Source organism: Gossypium arboreum, chromosome 12 (assembly GCF_025698485.1).
Source record: "Gossypium arboreum isolate Shixiya-1 chromosome 12, ASM2569848v2, whole genome shotgun sequence".
Lineage (NCBI taxonomy): Eukaryota > Viridiplantae > Streptophyta > Magnoliopsida > Malvales > Malvaceae > Gossypium > Gossypium arboreum.
In genome coordinates, this window is record NC_069081.1 from 119,647,791 (window position 1) to 119,667,931 (window position 20,141).

A 20,141-nucleotide genomic window follows, 5' to 3' on the forward strand; every position below is an offset into this window, starting at 1 on the left:
TGGAAGCGCTTTTCTGGGATATCCCCAGAAAACGCATCCACGTTAGTGCGTTTTTGGGTTTTCAGTCCATACCTATTATTATTTTTAAAAACGGCCCATTTCCGTAAATAATTTCGGATATGAGCCTTTATTGGTACTAAACCCGCATAGATGTGTAATAATACAAAATAATACAAAATAAATAATAAAACGTAAGATTAAATTGTATATAAAAGAAAATTTAAATAGGTAAATAAACTACTTTAAGAATGTTAAATGCATTCTAATTTGTTATTATAGTATTGTCATTTTATTGAGTTGGTATCGAGTTGACTTATAATACCAACTCAACCAACAATATTATCAATATATATACAAACAAAGTGGATAAAACATTTTGTGTAATAACAACAAAATGTATAAAAACATCAAAATAAAATTTTGTTGAAGTGATAAAAGAAAACATTGTTTAAAACTCAACATAGTTTTTATTAAAATATAAAAAACAAAAATATTCTTACAAGAATATAATTTATTTCAAGTGAATTAACCCAAATTTGATTGCATCTGATTTTATTATCTTACTTCTGTTTTGACTCTTTGTTGTAGTTGATATGCCTATCTTTTACTGCTTTAGTCCCTCTCATAGATATTTCGTGATGTTCATATATATATTTTTTATTTATGCTCTGCCAAAAATGTAGTGGTCAAAATTGAAGTATATATTTTTCATTGTGAATTAGTTTTTTTTAATGAACAATTTCAGAAGCTATTTTTCATGCAGTGATTAGAATATGAATCCGAGCCTGCTGTTGGCAACACACATATATTGATGTTTCTGATATTGATTTGTATTCATGGCTTGGCTCTATGAATTACTTACCCTAAAACGGGGGTAAATCCAAAAGAATCAATGGTTTAAAAAATTGCTGCCTCTATCTCGTACTCAAGAGTCAAGTGTTCATAAAAGAAATGCAATGTTTTCCAAGTAGATATGAGCTGCATGTGGTAATGTAGCTCAAAAGTGTGTACACCTAATGTTTCCACGAGTGAGCAACAACCCTACATGAGAATGGCTCATGCATGGGACCGCAAATTGCCAAATAAGAAGAATGTCTGTAAATACCACAAGTTGCTACAATGTCACTCTCCCTTTCCTTGCTTTACTTCATTTAGAGTTCTAACACCACAACTGCGTTCGCAACAAAATTCGTAACGCAATTTAGAACTACTTTTATTGAAATGATATTCGTAACGCCAATTTAAAACTACTTTTATCGGTTATAAATAGGGGAGTACGTGGTTTCTTTTCATTACTCAACAACCTCTCTTAATTCCCTGGATTCAGTTTCTTCTAGTTGTAGGGGACGATTACCCAACAACTCCAATGGTGATAGTCAATAGCATGAAACCTGCAACAAGCCTTTCCAAGCTACACATCACCAACCACCAAGTTGCGAGTCGTCTATTTATTTACATGGAAAATGATGGGGATGATGACGATGATGACGATGGAGCTGATGTTGCACCTGCGGCGTAGCTGACTAATGACATCATGGAATTCTAGAGGAGTACCAATCGACTATCGAGCTGGAGATTATTTATGTATTTATAGACTTAGTAGCCAGTGATGTACTGATATATGTAGCTTAATCATGCTGATGGTTGGCTAAATAGCATCAGACTTACTCTTAGTTGTATGAGACTATGAGTCACTAGTAACTACTCACTATAGCTTGTCACTTGGGACTATACTACAAAGTGGCTTCCATACTAATACATATATTTAGTAGCGATTAATGCTGATTTCACTCTCTCCTTCTCTCTCTGCTAAATGTTTTCTTTTAAAGCCGATCTTAACTAAATTGAGCTTTAGGTTTCAGCCAGGACCTCATGATACCATGCTTAGGGTTTACGGTTTTGGTTAAGCTTTACTTGTTTAATTAGGATACCACCATAATTAGATTTGTTGTGCAATGATTCTGAACTCCCTGGAGAAGAAAACAGATTACATAACCTTATCCTTCGCCACATTATAAGCTTCATTATATATATTGTTTAACAACTATTATCTGATAAATATTTATTATTAGTGCTCTTCACTTGAAGTGTAGCAGATATCAGAATGTAAAAAACAATAAGTTCAGCTAACAACAATCACTTTATTTATATCGAATCTGCATTTAGTATTTAATTCAGGCTATAAAATTAATTTGATAAAAATATCATTTTAAAAATATAGCTTATTTCAAGTATGTAAAGATAATTTAATAATTTTTAAATAAATTAGTGTCATAATATTAACTTAATCAAGGGTTTATATATATTTGCCATTTTAGCATACTTAATTATTAGATTTGATATGATGATTGTTTTTACTGTTTAATGGGGAACATAATTATTTTGGTGGATATGCAATCTTTTGTACTGCTTTAGTCCTCTCATAGATATTTGGGGAAGATGTTTCAAATCAATGCACTTTTAGATGTCGTAGCCAGTGCATGTCATCTCTCTTTGGTTATGTATTGTGAGTAAACATTTGAATATGTTAAAATTATTAAATGGATTAAATTAAAACAAATTATAAAAATTACTCAACATGAAAACAAAAGTATAATGGTTAAATAGATATGAAAGTTGAAGTTAATTTATATTAATCAGAATGCCCAAAGAAAATATTAAAAAGACCCATCAAAACTCAAAAAAGATTAACAAAAATATAAGCCATCCGATTTTATGCAATGACTAGCCATAAAAAAAAAAAAATAGCAACAAATACCTGTAATTTCAGGATTAGAGTGATGTATTAGGGTTAACAATATCTCTTAATTAAGAGCTGGTATTATATATCATCTACCTTAGTCTCCATATTTTCTTTTGGAAAATGTTTGAAATGATTTATTTCGATTCACCCAGCTTTTTCAAAAGAAAATAATGCACCATCCCACATCACTTCTGAATCAATTTATTTTGCAAACCAAATTTTCGAAATCTCCAAAGATGTTGAAGAAAGGAAACAACAGAGAGTTGGAGAAAATTTCCTTGTAACGTAAATACAATATATATTTACTTACTCTAACTGAAATCTTGGATTGACGCCTAACAACTATTACACAAAATAACTTTACCACTAATGCCTAAATATTTCATATATAGTAATCAACCATCCCTTCATTTGGGGTACCATACTAGCACTTGTAGCCTATTGCACCAAATCGCAAGTAATGAGGTGCATAAAATAAACTTGGATTCATTCAAGAAGCCCTGCCGGCTCGAATTTTTTTATTTAAATTTTTTATAATTTATAAAATTTTAAATTAATAATAATAAAATTATATTTTAACTCTCAAAAATAATAAAATTTTAATTTAATTTTTACAAATTCTAAATATATAAAATATTAAAATTATAAAATTACATTATTTTTATTATCATAAAATATATAATTTAATTTTTGACTCTAAAGAATTTTCTAGATCAACTTTAATAATGTCTTGGTATAGTGAATATAGAGCAATCATAGAGAGTATAGGAGGCAGTCCACATCCAGACTGGCAAATTAAAAAAAGTGTATATATATATATATATATATGATATTCCATTAAAAGAAACAAAGTAAAAAGCTTTACAATCATTAAACAAGCTTGGATTGAATTGTCATGTTTTGTTTTCATTATAATACAAATTAGACTTGTCTAACCTTTAAGCAACCGTCTTTTCTTTTTTATATGCATTTGGGAAATACTTCTTTTTAAGGCCCTCTATACCTTCTGAAGCAAAGACAGCTCTGCTGTTGATCAACAGGAATCATACCTCCACCTTTAGATGTGTCTATGGCTTCCATCATCGAAACTACCTCGTCCATTTCAGGTCGCTTGTCCGCGTTTGCATCCCAACATCGTTTCATTACGTTTGCAAGAGAACTAGGGCAACATCTTGGTATTTCCGGTCTCAAATTCTGCGGTTTTCATGTAAGGATAATTAGCAATTATGTAGGTAAAAGTATTATGGTGGCTTCTGTACTAGCAATCAAATTGAATTTTGCCTCATCTATTTAAAAATGGACAAATTAATCCTTATGCATTAGATTAAAGAGCAAATTAATTTTTATTCTATTAAAAACTAGAATGGTTGGTAAAATAATTATACAGTAACACATGACATGTCGTGTATACTTCATGCTGACATACAAAGCCTAATTTTTAACAGTAAAAATGAGTAAAATTTTTAATAAAATGACTAATTTATTCTTTAATTTAATGTAAAAAAACTAATTTATCTATTTTTTAATAAATAAGATAAAATATAATTTAACTTTTACGTACACAAACCTCCAACATACTTTTACTCTATTAAGTAAGATACAAGCATGACTCAATAATGCTCTATTATACGGAGGGAAAGAAAGGAAAACTGACATACTTGACGAACTACAGCCGAGGTCACTTCGGAGAAACTAAGGTCGGGATATGGCATGTCACAACAATATATCTCCCACAAACAGATCCCGAAACTGTACACATCGCATTTCCGGTTATAAGGATTGCCATTGAGAACCTGAAAAACCCTCCCATTCAATGAGTAACTCACAATCATTCACTTTCATTTTCCTTTTCATGTCTTGTATAAAAATGATAAAACTTAAGTAACAATAACATCCATACCTCAGGAGCCATGTAACCAAGGGTTCCGGTCTCTCCGGTCATGTCATTAGGATTCGAAGCCTCAACACGTGCAACCCCGAAATCAGCAATTTTTACGGTACGTGTCTTGTCTAACAACATGTTCTCTGTCTTTACATCTCTATGGACAATCTTTTGTGAATGAAGGTAACTCAACCTACAAATAATGGAACCCCTTTTTAAGTCTAAAGCCCGAGAAAATTATTGTGAACTAGGAGGTGTATTGTATTTTACTTCATTTATTTAAAAGAATGAATAAATTAATTAATGCACGTTAAATCAAAAAATAAACTGATTTTTCTGTTAAAATTTCAATCTATTCTTATTGTTAAAAACTAGTCCCAACATGTCAGAATAACATACATGTGGCACACTACCTGTAATTGTCAAGTTATTTCATCATCTAGACCAGTTTTTAATAATAGAATTGGATGAAAATTTAACATAATGAACTAGCTTGCTCTTTGATCTAACATATAAGGACTAATTTGCTCATTTTTTTAATAAAAATACAAAATACAATTTAACTCCTAGTAAAAGAGTTCATAAAATATATTTTTTTAAATAATCTCATTATAAGTTCTGATCATATTAGTCCCTCCCCAATCTATAAATAGGAAGATAATACGCTTCAATGCACTAAAACCCACGTCCCCCTATATTAGCAACAATGTCCATACGAATCGAACTAAAACTCAACCCACAATAAAACTTTTACCTAATGCATACTATATTATATGCTTGACTAGTAAAATAAAAGAACTAAAAATAGAAAATGGTATATATATATATATATATTAAATTACCCTCTTGCAAGATCAAGGGCAAGTTGAACAACCACTTTGAAAGCTAATTTCCTTCTCCTGTTCTTTATAAGAAAACTTTTCAAAGCACCGCCGGGAAGATATTCCACGACAACGCAACACACACTATTTGGCAGCCCTATTTGACCGTTCTCTGTTTGTATTTGTAGCCCTGATGAACCCATTGTTGCCCCTATAAACTGGAAATCATAAACCAGAATATAATTTGTACCTATCAAATATCATTCTAAGGCCAAAGACTACTAATATATTTATAAGTATCAAATTTATACATGAACTTTGATTAGATGTAATTATACACATAAAACTTGAATGTGATTCATCTGTATATATGAAATTTTGATTTTTATTCAATTGTACACATTTAAAGAAATGAATACATATATTTATTTTCAGATTTGATTAATATAATTATTTGTATATGCAATATATCAACGTAAAATGATACTAGTTCAATAATATTATTAGTGATTTGCGAAAATTGAATCAAATCAAATTTTATATATGACATTGCACCGTAAATCAAAGTTCATGTATAATTTGATATTTATCCTTGTCAATATCATATGCAACCATATCTTAAGGTAAAAGTACAATGGCGGCTCATGTATAAATGGACACATTAGTCCCTATACGTTAGAACAAAGAACAAATTAATTATTTCTGTTAAAATTTCATCCATTTGTACTTGTAAAAATTGGCGTGGCTAATAAAATAACCAGACAATGACACGAGGCATGCCACATATATCTCATGCTGACGTACAAAGATCAATTTTTAACAATAAAAATGGATAAAAGTTTCACAAAAAGAACAATTTGCTCTTTGATCTAATATACAGTGACTAATTTACTTATTTTTTAAGTAAATAGATCAAAATACAATCCGACTCCTAATACAGATTACTCCATAACATTTTTTGCCAAGATCTTAAGCAAACAAGTTTAAGCAAAAAAGTCACCTTAGTAACATTGGGATGGTCAAGTTTATGCCAGACAGCAACTTCTTGTGAAAAAGCTGCCCTTAATGCGGCGATCTCGGCATCTGTCCTGTGACCTTCCTCACCCCAGTCAAGCAGCTTCACTGAACATGAAAAACCCATTGTAATAAAACAAACAAGCCTGTGTATCAAAACCAATAGATCTTATGTTGGTTGGAATTACATACTTATCTCTGATGTCCATTTAACAGTATAGTTCTATTCTTTCATTGTTTACTGCTATGATGTAATAACTAAAAGCTAAGATCACATGAAAGTCAAATTAAGGGTCACGGATTCCATAAGACTACATTTGAAAATTAGTAATCACCATGGATGAGGATCTAAACGATTAAACCATAAAAATCATAGCAACATTGAAGCCAATGAACTAAGAAGGATCAAAGAAAAACAATGCTAAAGAAAAAGCGATTATTTTGCAATTTAGACATTTAAAAGAATAATCTGACCAGCAACATCGAGATCGTCATAGATGCCACGATGAACGGTGCCAAAAGTACCACGAGCAATGACGGTTTTGATGATGAGTTTTGAAGGGTCGATCTCCCATTCTAGTCTTTCCCTTTTGGTGAAAGTTGTAGCTATGTTAGTGCTATTATCAGCAAGCTTGAGCTTCCCATCATTATTATCATCATGACCACCACCATGATCATCACCATCACCATCACCATCACCATCACCACCACCGTCATCTTTCTTAGTGTTGTTTTCACTGCTCCAAACCCTGTTAAGATGCTTCTCGAGCTGTTCATCTAAGCTTTTGAGATCAATTTGATCTGCTCTAACGAACCCATCACTGTTTTCCTTCATATTACTCATTGAGACAAAAACACAAACACGTAATGATCAGTGGGAAAAAAGGGAAGGAAAGAGAGAGTTCTGGTTGATAAGTGATTGAAAAAAAAAAAAAAAACCAGAGACTTTGCTTTTTAGTTGAAGAAGAAGAGAAACACAGAGTTTTGTTGAGTTTCTCTTACAAAACCAAAAGCAATGATCCATGTGGGCACATGGAATTGCCTCAACACAACGTGGCTAACTGACCCACTTTGGTCTCCTCTTCTTACTTACTCCTTCAATGTTTCAATTTCCTCCTCCATTGTTTTCTTTCTTTCTTTTTTTAATTCCTTCTGTATTAATATATATTTTCTTTTGGTAAATTCTGTTTTAAGTATATGTAGTTTTTGTCATTTGAGATTTTAGTCCTTCTATTTTTATTTTAAATTTTTCTACTTTTCAAATTAAAAATGCATGTCTAACATTTAATATCCTTAAAATTTTTCTATATTACATTTTTTATATAGTTAACAATAGAGTATTTTTTAAAATTTTAATAAATTTAAATCTCATCTCAAACTAGGAAATATATATAGCATTATTATGTTCAGGAATGGGTTTTAGAAGGAAAAAACATTATACATCTCTTCTTCTTTTTTTAATATCAATTAAAACCATGTTGCAAAATTTCAATTCTCTTTATGTATTCAAAACTATATATTAGAAAAAAAATTTTCCCCCTACTATTTGTGTTTGTAACTTTGTATAAAAGTTGTTACGTTGGTCCTCACAATTGTTAAGGAATTTGTCGGTCCAAATTTATAGCCAAATTTTGTCCATTTTCATTATTTAGCTCCTTGTTGTAAATAGCAAGAATGTCATTACACTAGTGCCACCGATATATTTATGTATTGATTTATCCACAATGATTCGCGTGGTCATTGGACTCGCCTTATTTTTCAATTGTTTATCAGCAAATTACAAAAAGACATATTTAAAAGCTAATTATTTACTTGATATGATGAATTAAATCTTAAATATATATTTTTTTCAATTGAGAGTTAAAACATGTTATAAATTTTTTATATTTAATTTTAATATTTTTATTTTTAGAAATTTATTTTTTACTTACTAATTTAAAAATCCAAGTTCAAGCATTAACATTAATATTAAATTCATCAGTGTTATATTTTGAAATAAAAAATATACCCACTTGATTACCATGTAAATAAAAAACGATGTAATTAACATGAAGTCAAAAAAAAAGAGAAAAAAAGCTACCATGTTAATAGTTGGACTTTGATTTTTAAATTTAAAAGTAGAAGAATTAAATTATTGAAAATAAAAATACAATAATTAAATTACAAAATTTTGAAAAATATAAAACTTAAAACATATTTTAACTTAGTATGTAATATTTGATAATTCGCTCCTTTTCTTGGATCACTCTTGGTACGAAGCAAATGGTTAGATAATCACATCAATGATCAAATACATCAAACAATCAAATTTTGATTTAAACTATTAAACTCGTTGTACAAACATTACGAAATATAAAATTTAAGAAATCTTAGAAAATTCATAAAAATGAGAAAAAATTATTTTATAAATTACAACAACAAAATTAAATAGTTAAACTAACTTAAATTCACTTCAAAAGATTTTTAACTGATTTTTCTTATCTAATTCGGCATATATTTTACTAGTTCAATTTTATGATACTTATTGAACCACTTTTTATTAATTTAACTAATTAATTCAGTCAGATTTAACAACGATGAAAATAATATAATTATTGGTTTTATTTCAATAAATAAAAATAGGTAAACTATATAAGTAGTCACCCAATTATGTTTTTTTTGTCACACAATTATAAAAAGTTACAAAATTGTCAACTAAATATAATAAAATTTCTTTTTTGGTTACCTAACTATAAAAATTACAAAATGGTCACTCAATTATTTAATTTTAGATTTTTTAATCACTAGTTAGTTAACATAAAATAGAAACATCCAAAAATTAAAAATAATTGAATGACCAAAACAAATAAAATTAAATTATTAAGTGATCATTTTATAACTTTTCATAATTTATCAATTCTCATAAGTTTTATCCAAGAAACCTAAATCTAACATAAGTGGTCCAATTGAGTTATGTAAGATTAATGGTGGAATTGAGATATAAATAAATATGTGGTGTGTTTGAAGGTGTGAATTTTGTGGTTTAGCATAATGGACGATGACAATGATAGATGAACTTGCGAGCCCACCACGGATATCTTTGAGGTGGCTAAATGCTAAAATATATATGCCAATTCAAGATTAATAGATGCCGATGTGCTATGTCCTTGCAATTATGTTTCCATCCACTTGTTTTTACTACTATTCCGAATATGACCATCCATCTTGTTCTATAATTGTTGTCCCTATGGTAACTGTCCTCAATTTTTTTTCTTTTTTTTTTTACAATTTTTGACTTATCAGTATTCATAAAAATATTAAATCTTTTTTAATATGAATAGGGTAATATAAATTTGTAAGTAAAAGTATTATAGAAATTTCTGGACTAAGTCTCATATTGCATTTTGTTATTTTTATTTAAAATTGAGCAAAATAATCTATGTACATCAAATCAAAGAGTAAATTGACACTTCTTATTAAAAAAAATTATCTATTTATATTGTTAAAATTGGCGTAGCTAATAGAATAATTATATAATGACACGTGGCAGACGCCATGATATAATTTCATGTTGACATACTAAGACTAGTTTTTAATAGTAAGAATTGATAAGAATTTTTAATAAAAGAATCAATTTACTATTTGATCTAATATATAAAATTAATTTACTTATTTTTTAAATAAAAAATACAATTTAATTTTAATTCACATAAATCCATCAAATTTTGCCTAAACTTTTAATGTTTGTATATGGTAAAGAAAAATTATAATTTTGGGGAGCTAAGGCGCCTTTTAACTACAATCCATTGATGAATTAATGGCCGGATGATAATACGACATTTACCGGTGGGTATGGTGGAGTATCTCTCATTTATAGCTGTCTATTGCTGGGTGACCCCTCACCCCCCAACTTGGTCGGCCCGGTTGAGTTTGGGCCGGATAAATTTTTTTTTTCACAAGTGGGTTTCACTCAATCGGGATTGAAATAAGAAGATTTTTAAATATTTTTACTTAAAAGGTTAATATTTAGTAGTCCAATAATTTATCTTTTAAAATTCACAAATAAAGTCAAATATTGTCGTATCTTATTTCTTTTATATATATTCTAATATTTTACTATATCATATTGGATAATTAGTATGATCATGATCTTATTTGTAAAATTCAAAAAATCTATAATAGTATATTAAATATTTTTTATTTGAACTTAATTATAAAATATATAAATATTAATATAATATTATATATTTTAATCTTTTTAAATAGTAATATGAGTTTTTGGGGTTGATCAAGCTGGACATGACCTCAAGCTAGAACTTTTAAACTCAAGCCTTAACCCGATTTAATCTAACCTATAAACACCTCTACTCTAATTATATTATTGGAAAACGATAGAAATTATATCGAGTGAAAATAAATTTGTGAAAATAAAGTGTATATACCATATATAAATTAATTAAAATAAAAATATTTTTCTACATTTAAAGAGTATGGAAATATAAAATTTAAATTTATAAATATAAACGAGTAATTAAGTATTTCAAGCTAATCACTAAGTAAGCATATAATAAAATTTCTATTTAAAAAAATCACAAATTACATTTATATTGCATGATAATTTATTTTAAAGATATTCATTGATCGGTGAAATTCAGTTAGATTTATATGTATTGTATTAACAATATATACATACATAACTCGATTTAGCTTGAAATAATTTTAAATTTTATCTAAACTTATTTATGTAAACGATAATTCAAGTTTCTAAGTGTGTTTAGAAATACAAATATTTTTTAATTAATATTATACACATTTAATATTTACATTATATTATAAAAATATATAAAAGGTAATTATAACCTATTCTATAATTAACAAAAAAAACCCAATTAGAATTAAGTAATAAACATTAGAATCAACACTCGTTTTCAAATTTAATATAATGTTTAAATTATTTTGATTTAAAAAGAATAAAATGAAATTGGATGGATTTCAAAAAATAATCGAATCGAACTTAATCGAATTTCACTAATTTAGATTTATTTTATTCATTAGCTTTTAATTTTTTAAATAATTTTATATACTATATTAAATTTATTTCTACTAATTCAAATATGAACTTTTTATGTTATGAAAAGTAAAAATTATTTGTAAATAAAAAAATTCAAATCAGTTTTGATAATGGTGTATTTGAACTTATGAATAATAATCAAACTAATATTTATTTGGATTTGATAAAATTAAACCAAAACCAGATTAAATGTAATGGTTGGAATTATTATTTTTTATTTGATTGTTGTTTTTATTCTATCCTAGTTCATACCCTTAAAATATATTCCCTAATTTTACTATGTAACTGAGCTGAGTTAGAGTTTTACTCAAATTTTAAAATTTAATATTTGATTCGATTTTGATTGATCATCAATTTTAATTTTAAATTTGCTCGAATAAACTCATTTATTAATTAATATATTCAAACTCAAACTTAATTAAGCTATTTGTACTTGAGCTCTTTCTATATAATAAAAGTAAAATGCAATTCCATATTATAATATTAAATGAAAAGCTCAATTAGGCTAATTAGTCATTCAGATAAAATATTTTGATACTCAAATTTGGCCCAAAAAAGAGCTCAAGCTTGACTTGATTATTACTTAATTATATTTTGAGTTTTTTTTTTAAATTTAAATTCGAATAATTTGCGAGTACCAATGTCTCGTTAATACTTCTAAACTTGAGCATCATGTAAAGGTATGATATCAAATTGGATCACCATGAATTTAATGGTAAAAATATCATGGAGGCCCTTATATTAAGAGCCGGATTGTATTTTATCCTTTCAACTCAAAAAATAGGTAAATTAGTCATTATACATTAGATCAAAGACAAACTAGTCTTTTTATTAAAAATTCATCTATTTCAACAATTAGTTTTATTCTTGTATACTAGAACGAGGTACGCATGACGCGCACTACATATAATTGCTTGGTCATTCTGGCAATAACGTCAGTTTTTAACCATAGAAATGTAAGAAAATTTTTACATAAAGGATCAGTTTGCTTGGTGATTTAATTTACAATGATTAATTTGCCCAGTTTTTGAGTAAAAGAAGTAAAATGTAATCCAACTCCTACTATAGGGACTCTTTGGTATTTTTAATGGGTTCGGATATATCCGAATGACTCCTTGCTTTCATCCAATTCCGTAGTGTATTATCTATAGCGATATTATCCATCCGATCCCTCTCTATCTCCACGGTTAAAACCCAAAATTCTCGAAAAGAAAAAGAAAACCAGAAGTCCACTGATACTATTACAGGACATAGATTCATTGAGAATCGAAGATATCCTTTGTATCAACAATAGAAAGATGATAGTAAGCAACCATGTATGTGGTCTTGGGCAATCAATTTCAATGCCTCAGCTAAAACCCTTCTCTTATATCGATTTCTCAGCCAAGAAATCATCCAATTTCAGCTTTGTTTTGGGTTGGAATTGGAGTTTTACTGCTCAAAACAGGCGTTTTTTGAGGCACCAATCGAAGAACTCTTCTTGGCGTTGTTGCTGTAACACCACCAATAACAGCAACAATAATAACCCCAGCAACAGTCAGACCGTCAGTTCTTCTTCTGAATGGGATTGGAATCGATGGAGTCGTCATTTCTCTGAGATTGAACAAGCTGAGAGTTATACTTCTGTTCTCAAAGTAAGCCTTTTTGCTAAGTGTTTCGTGGTTTTTAATTTGTTAAATATTCGTAGTTATAGATAATTGAAGCTTACATCTTTACCTATCCATTTGTTATGTTTCTATCTAGTCTTGATTTGGTTGTTTCTTGTTCAAATTGAGTCCCCTTGTTCGTTTTATCATATAAACTACTTCTAAATATTACAAAATGAAAAATTGGTAGCTTGCCCCAAAATTAATAGCTTGAAGGAAGATAGAACTACATGCAGCTTGTGCAATTTTCTCTATTTTCACCTAAGGAAGAAGAGGAAGAGGGGATTTGAAGCTTACTCTTTAGTGAAGGTGTATAAACATGAAAGTTTTTTACAGTGAATTTTTAGACTTTTGTGTTGCTGTTAGGTTTTATACCTCACTTAGTGCTAGCAGGATAAATTGAAATGAGACTCTCAGGTGGCTTTGGATATAAAACATGTAGATTATATAGTGGAAGGGGAAGAGGAGAAAAGGGGGGGGGGTAAATATTTGGTGTAAAACAAGGGGAAATAGGGAGTAAATATTCAGGAAACTGCTGGTTTTCCACCTGCATATTGTAAAATACTTTATTTGCTTCTTATTTGTGGTATTCATTACTCTCCGTCTTCTTTTCAAGTTTTCATTATTTTCATCACAAAGGCATGAAAAGAAATGCTTTTTACCATTGAAATGCTACAAGTGGTAAACTTTTTGCTTATGAGTATAGTGCATGAATTATTAGAATATATGTCATCTAATTTGCCTTTACTTTGGTTTGTTTGCACTTTCGGTTTGTACGTTACAATTAAATTGCATTTGGTACTTCATATATTTTTACATGTAACCATACATGTTACATGTATTGTTATAAATATAAGAATCCTTCTCTTTTTTCCTGATTGAATGCTCCACCTTGTAGTTCCAACTTGAGGATGCAATTGATAAGGAAGACTTTGAAGAAGCTGCAAAGTTAAAGTTGGCTATTGCAGAGGTTTCTTCAAAAGACAGTGTAGCTGAAATCATGTCTCAGTTGAAGGTAAGAGATTGTAAGCCTCTCAAATAAACAGTGTGCTGTTATGCTTTGGCATTTACTGGAATCTGTTGTTTATCTGCAGAGTGCCATAGATGAAGAGCGGTACCATGATGCTTCACGGTTGTCTAGACTTACAGGAAGTGGACTGGTAATTTCTTTGGTTGCTACTTACTCTTGGGCTGTGTTCCTTATAGTGAATAAATGGCCTCCACTGAAAATAGTCAAGTAACACATCAGCACCATAGCTGCCTGGTTTTCTAGTATTGAGTAGCTCATGGTTTGGGTTCTACCATTGTTCTTTTTGCCGGCAATCTTCCTTTCTTGTCACTGGTGCACTGCTTTTATAAAGACAAACAATAGACTGTGAACCTAAAGCTTAGAGATATTTAGGTTCTTGAGAAAAATATTTTATGAATGAACATAATAGTGACTTGCTAGCATCGTATAATTGTTGGAAAGATGTTCCCCCTTTAATATTTAAAGCAATCACTGAAATGAAAATTTAACATTTGTAAGAGTGAATGACGGTAACGATAACTAGATGATGATATTTTAAATGAATAGCAGGGAATTATGAGTTTCTTTTTATCAAGGGTCCTTGCATAATTTTAAAATGTTCCAGTATTCCCACTTTTTGGTAATTATTACCTCAAAGGATAGGGAACTTAAAATTTGAAGCTTAGCTCCCTATAAATCTTTACTGGTAAGTTGTATGGATTTTAATATGCTTTTTTAATCTATATGGTCAAATAGATTACATAAGAACACATTTCTTGAGATATGTTTTTTCCCCTAATGGAGTCAATTCTTTGCATTGTCTGTTTATTGCTACAATATTTGTAACTCAGCAGAGCTACATTGAACTGCTAACCAGATTAGAAAACCGGACCTTTATAAGATCTCTTTCTGTTTCTCTGTGGTGTTAATTGATGTTATTTTATTTCTGTTGGGCAGGTGGGTTGGTGGGTAGGCTACTCAAAGGACTCTGACGATCCATTTGGCAGATTAGTACGCATAACACCTGGCGTAGGTAGATTTGTTGCTAGGAGTTACAGTCCAAGGTAAGAAAAATCTCTCCACAACTAAGGTTCTTTCTACTGTAAATTATTGATAATTATTTACTACTGATTGCTTGCAGACAGTTGGTCAGTGCGTCACCTGGAATTCCATTATTTGAGATTTTTGTGGTTAAAGAAGATGAAGAAACATATCTTATGCAGGTAAAGTAGTAATATGCCTTAATTTATTATTATTTTTTGTTTGGGGCGGGGGGCATAAATTGATTCTAAATTATGACATCTTCAAAATTTGGTGAATTCAGAGTATTTAATGATACCATAAGTCATGAGTGCAGTTAAATGCTGTGTATGGTTTGTTTGCTTTGTGTGGCTTTTTGCTGATTGATATGAGTTGAAATACTTTGGCACCATGCCTTAGTGGCATCAACTAGTACGACCACGTTTGGAGAGATCTTGAGTCTTAGATATGTGGAACCTCTTCAAGAGAGATTTGGGTTAATCCACTTTGACTCTGGAATTCCATTAGGTTGGTTAAGTAGCTGCTAGGTTATCGATCATAGTTCATAACTTCCTTTCTGATCCAATCATAGTGCAGAAGGGTCTACAGATTGATAAGATAAACAGAAAAATGAAGGCCTTGCTAGTTAGAATCAGTCTTTTTTTGGGTAAAGTAGAGAATGAACAGAAAGAAAGAAAGAGAGCATGTTTTTCATGGCTAGGAAGATATTGGTACAACAGTGACTCAAGGACCTTTCAGTTATAGTTCATGGTTAGATATACTGTTCACAAGTGTTTATCTAAGCACTTAATTGGGGCTTCCTTTGTGTGTTTTGCTTGTCATCTTTTTCACGAACACCGTATCTGAATTGCTTTTGGATAAGTGCTTTGCTGCATGCTGCTTTCTCTGTTTCGCATCATGAAACAGCTCTGGGTGTGTTTGTTCAGTAACTGATCCTCGCTGCAGTCGGATAAATTTTTTGGATTCTATAATTTGGTCCATGGAATCTTGAAATTCTGGATTAAATATTTTGGGTGGTAAATCTGCCTGAACATGGCTATTCTTAGACGTATAATGTTATTCCTGTGTAAGTTTGGAACATGATATTTTCATTTTATATAACCGTAAGTTGGTTTCTGCATGCATATACACATGTTATGTATCTATTTGCATGTTAGTCTTTGGCATCTCTTAACCAGTGTGTGATGTATATCTCCTGTAAAGTGATCTAAAGTCTTCTAATACAATCTGTTGCAGGTAGTTTATTTGCAGCGTGCTAAAGGAAGTTCTATGAATAGTACGAGCTCACCTTCCAGGCCTACAAAAACCCCATCCACTTCCGAAGTTGAGAATGCATCTGTTATAGATGTCCAAGGAAATGAAGCTAAAACAGAAAGAAGTGGTGAGAAGGGAATAAATATTGAGGGAGCAACCGAGGAAGGGATAAAAAGTGTGATAAATTTTCTTAAAAATAAAATTCCTGGATTAAAAGTCAAAGTCATGAATGTTGATGTTTCTGAGGACGTAATGGTTAATGATTCCATGGAGCAACTGATACAGGAAGATGATGAAGAAACATCATCCACTGAGAATTCTGAAGATGAAGCTAATGATTTGGAAGAGATTCAGCCTGATGGAGTTGCTATGGGGGAGGGTGGCAATCCTGCAGATGACAGAAATGATTTGGATATGAAGCTTTTCATTGGTGGGCTTGTTCATAAAAATGAAGACACTCCTACTAAGGATGAGTATATTCGTCTTCCAGCTGATATAAAGGACTTGGAGAGAGATTCTTTTCTGCTACATGTTCCCAAGAGGAATTTAGATAGTGATGCCGGAGAAAGTAAAGCATCCAAGGTGAAAATAGCAGCCATTGCAGCTCAAGGTGTTTCTGAGCTTATGCCTCCAGATGTTGCCAAGGCATTTTGGAGTTCAGATAAGGCTTCTTCTAAGGTGAGATTTAATTCAATAATACATCAACATGTTCTCGTGTTACCAAAGACTTTTTTTTGTTGGGTTAAGCATGAGATAACTGGAGCACTTCCAGATGTTTGATTCTAACAACTCTTTCAACTTATAAAAACCGGACATCCTCTTCCTTTTGTGGGTTGGATGACAATAAATTATCTGTAGTTACCATGCTCCCTATTGGGTGCAATTGAAGTGCCGAATAGCTGCTTTATTACCAGGTTGTGCCATTTCAGAAATAGAAGGAAATGCGGATTTTGAGTTGTAATATATTATCCTTAAATAATGGATGCTGTGCATAGGTTGACATTTTTTTATAACCGAATTTGATAATTAGCTGACCAAATGTTAATGCTATTTTAGGTTTCTAGAGATGTGCGTGAAATTGTCAAACTTGCTGTTAGTCAGGCACAGAAGCGGAGCAGGTTATCCGAGTATACAAAATTCAACCGAATTAGCAGTGACAATGGCAATTTAGACCCATTTGAGGGTGAGTATTCTTATGGTACCTTTTTATTTTCTCTCCACATACCAAGCATCATCTATTGATACCAGCTGATTGAAATGTAGGCCTCTATGTTGGTGCATTTGGTCCTTATGGAACTGAAATAGTTCAGCTAAGGCGTAAATATGGTCGCTGGAGTGATGCAGATGATGAATCTTCAGATGTTGAGTTCTTTGAATATGTTGAAGCTGTGAAGCTAACCGGAGATCTCAATGTTCCGGCTGGCCAGGTTTTTTTCATTTTATTGTATCTGAGATAAATCTATTGATAGTTGTATTTCTAGCATGTGAGCAATCGGTATGCCTTTTACATCTTTAGGTTACTTTTCGTGCCAAAATTGGAAGGGAAAGCCGGCTCTCAAACCGTGGGTTGTATCCAGATGAGTTAGGAGTGGTAAGTACTCTCTTTTGTCTCTTATCTGTTTGTATGCTTCGATTACTATCTAAGGGGCATTACCAGTACTGCACATTACCTGTGATTTCGTGACTGTGGAAATGAGCAGGTCCTATTAACCTGGAAGTCCCATTTAGGAATTTACAAATGTTGAAAACCGAGAAGATCAATAATTTACTAATGGGAACTTTAAAGCTGCATGAAATGAAATAAATAGATTGCCATCCTAAGACCATGAAAAGCTACTTACCAGAAAATTTTCGATTAATTCAATCTATCTATTGGACATTTTCAGTAAACCATTAAGCATGCTCTAATGCTCATACAGACCAAGGCATGAACCCTGTTATTGAATTCTTTCATTTTCTTCCCTAGGTTGCATTATGAGAAGCAATGCTATCTGATATATTGTGTTCAATATGAACAATGTATGTCAATGTATTGAATTTGGTGTAAGATTTGCCTGAAATATCTCTACTATCTTATTCATTTGACTTTATTTAGAACCTCGTATTGAGTACGTTAATTCATACTTTTGAGACTTCTAATTTATGGGAAAAACTCTAAAATACAGGTTGCTTGTTACAAAGGTCAGGGAAGAATAGCAGAATTTGGTTTCCGTAACCCACGATGGGTCGATGGCGAACTTCTCCAACTTAATGGCAAGGTAAAAATATTCAGAACTTTATGCTAATAATATGATGTGACTTGCAACTTAAAATTATTTTGTTGAGTTTTCAGAACTATATGAATTGAAGGAAAATCCCTTGTCGATGGTCATATGCAGGGCATTGGACCCTATGTCAAAGGAGCTGATCTAGGTTTCCTTTACATTGTGCCCGAGCAAAGTTTCCTTGTGCTATTCAACCGTTTAATATTACCAGATTGAAATTAGTCTATTACTGATTTTGATCTCCCTTTGACACAACTAGAGATAAAGAAAGAACCTGACGATGAGGACCTATTTTGTGTACGATATTTGATAACAATATGAGTCTTATATTAAGCCTTGTGTTTTATGCCTGTTCCTTTCTAACCATCTCCCCACACTGTTGATGTTGTATATCAATTTTGTTGATTGATCAAATAAAACTAATAAGGAAATATGTTATCTTCTTCCTAGGTCATGATATTCTTTGGAAACATTTTGTACGGTTCTCTATGCTTCCTTTTATTCTTATGAGTTTCATTAACACCTGAACATTGGCATGATAATCAGATCAGCGATGATAAAATGATGCATGCTACATGAGATGGTAAAAGTACCATGGAGGCTCTTGTACTAAGAGTCAAACTGCGTTTTGCCCCCTCTACTTAAAAAAAATGAGTAAATTAATCTCTTATACGGTAGATCAAAGAGCAAAATGGTCTTTTTGTTAAAAGATTTACCTATTTTTACTGTTAAAAGTTGGTCTTTGTACATCAACATGAGATACACGTAGCACGTGATATGTAACAGTCTGATTATTTTGTTAAGTATGCCAGTTTGTAGTAGAAAGGTTTGATTTGTTCATTGATTTAACGTATGAGGATTATTATGTCTATTTTTTGAGTAGAGGGTGCAAAATATAATTTAACTCTTAATATCAGGGTCTCCATGGTATTTTTACTTGCAAGATGCATATTTCAATAAAACCACTCATAATTTATTCTTGCTAGCTCATGCATTTATTTGGCTGACTATTAACAAATAATTGATGCATGATAGATGGGGGGGGGGGGAGGGGAAGGGGAGGTCAAGTGTTTGCAGTCACTGCTCATCCCCATGCTTAAACCAAACAATTATCCATGCTAGGTGGATTACAAATGTATATATACTGTGATACCAAAAGTGCTTTCAGAAAAGCAGAAACTGATGGGGTTCTCTTTTTGTTGTGTGTTAACAAGTGAAAAGCATTGGATTATTTGAAAGTCTAATGATGTGAGAGATAAAGTGAAAAAGAGGGGAAGGATGCTTTACTTGTTTCTTTTTAATTATTTTTCATTCTTTTTGGGTATATTCTTTATGAAAAACCTAGGGGAGGGGCTACTTGTGGAATACAGGTGTCTGATCAATTACATGTCAGTCCATTTATTTTTTTATATTTTTT

At 30.9% G+C, this 20,141-nt stretch overlaps 2 protein-coding genes across 3 annotated transcripts; one reads left to right on the forward strand and one right to left on the reverse strand.

The window, feature by feature from the left end:
• Positions 1 to 3,538: 3,538 nt before the first annotated feature.
• LOC108476876 (serine/threonine-protein kinase STY13-like) lies at positions 3,539 to 7,621 on the reverse strand. Its single transcript, XM_017779236.2, has 6 exons — positions 6,935 to 7,621; positions 6,447 to 6,568; positions 5,468 to 5,664; positions 4,644 to 4,818; positions 4,402 to 4,536; positions 3,539 to 3,937 (listed from the first exon to the last, which is right to left on the reverse strand). The coding sequence occupies exons 1-6, from the start codon at positions 7,302 to 7,304 to the stop codon at positions 3,731 to 3,733; spliced, it is 1,206 nt and encodes a 401-aa protein (XP_017634725.1). The 5' UTR covers positions 7,305 to 7,621; the 3' UTR covers positions 3,539 to 3,730.
• A 5,022-nt stretch (positions 7,622 to 12,643) lies between these two features.
• Positions 12,644 to 19,173, forward strand: LOC108479694 (protein EXECUTER 2, chloroplastic). 2 transcript variants are annotated; one of them, XM_053023291.1, is made up of 11 exons: positions 12,644 to 13,144; positions 14,055 to 14,171; positions 14,251 to 14,316; positions 15,123 to 15,229; positions 15,307 to 15,388; positions 16,443 to 17,138; positions 17,517 to 17,643; positions 17,724 to 17,887; positions 17,977 to 18,051; positions 18,626 to 18,718; positions 18,793 to 19,173. In XM_053023291.1, the coding sequence occupies exons 1-11, from the start codon at positions 12,809 to 12,811 to the stop codon at positions 18,805 to 18,807; spliced, it is 1,878 nt and encodes a 625-aa protein (XP_052879251.1). In that variant the 5' UTR covers positions 12,644 to 12,808; the 3' UTR covers positions 18,808 to 19,173. The 2 variants fall into 2 exon arrangements, with proteins under 2 accessions (XP_052879251.1, XP_052879250.1); XM_053023290.1 differs by having other exon boundaries at positions 18,839 to 19,173.
• Positions 19,174 to 20,141: the final 968 nt, after the last annotated feature.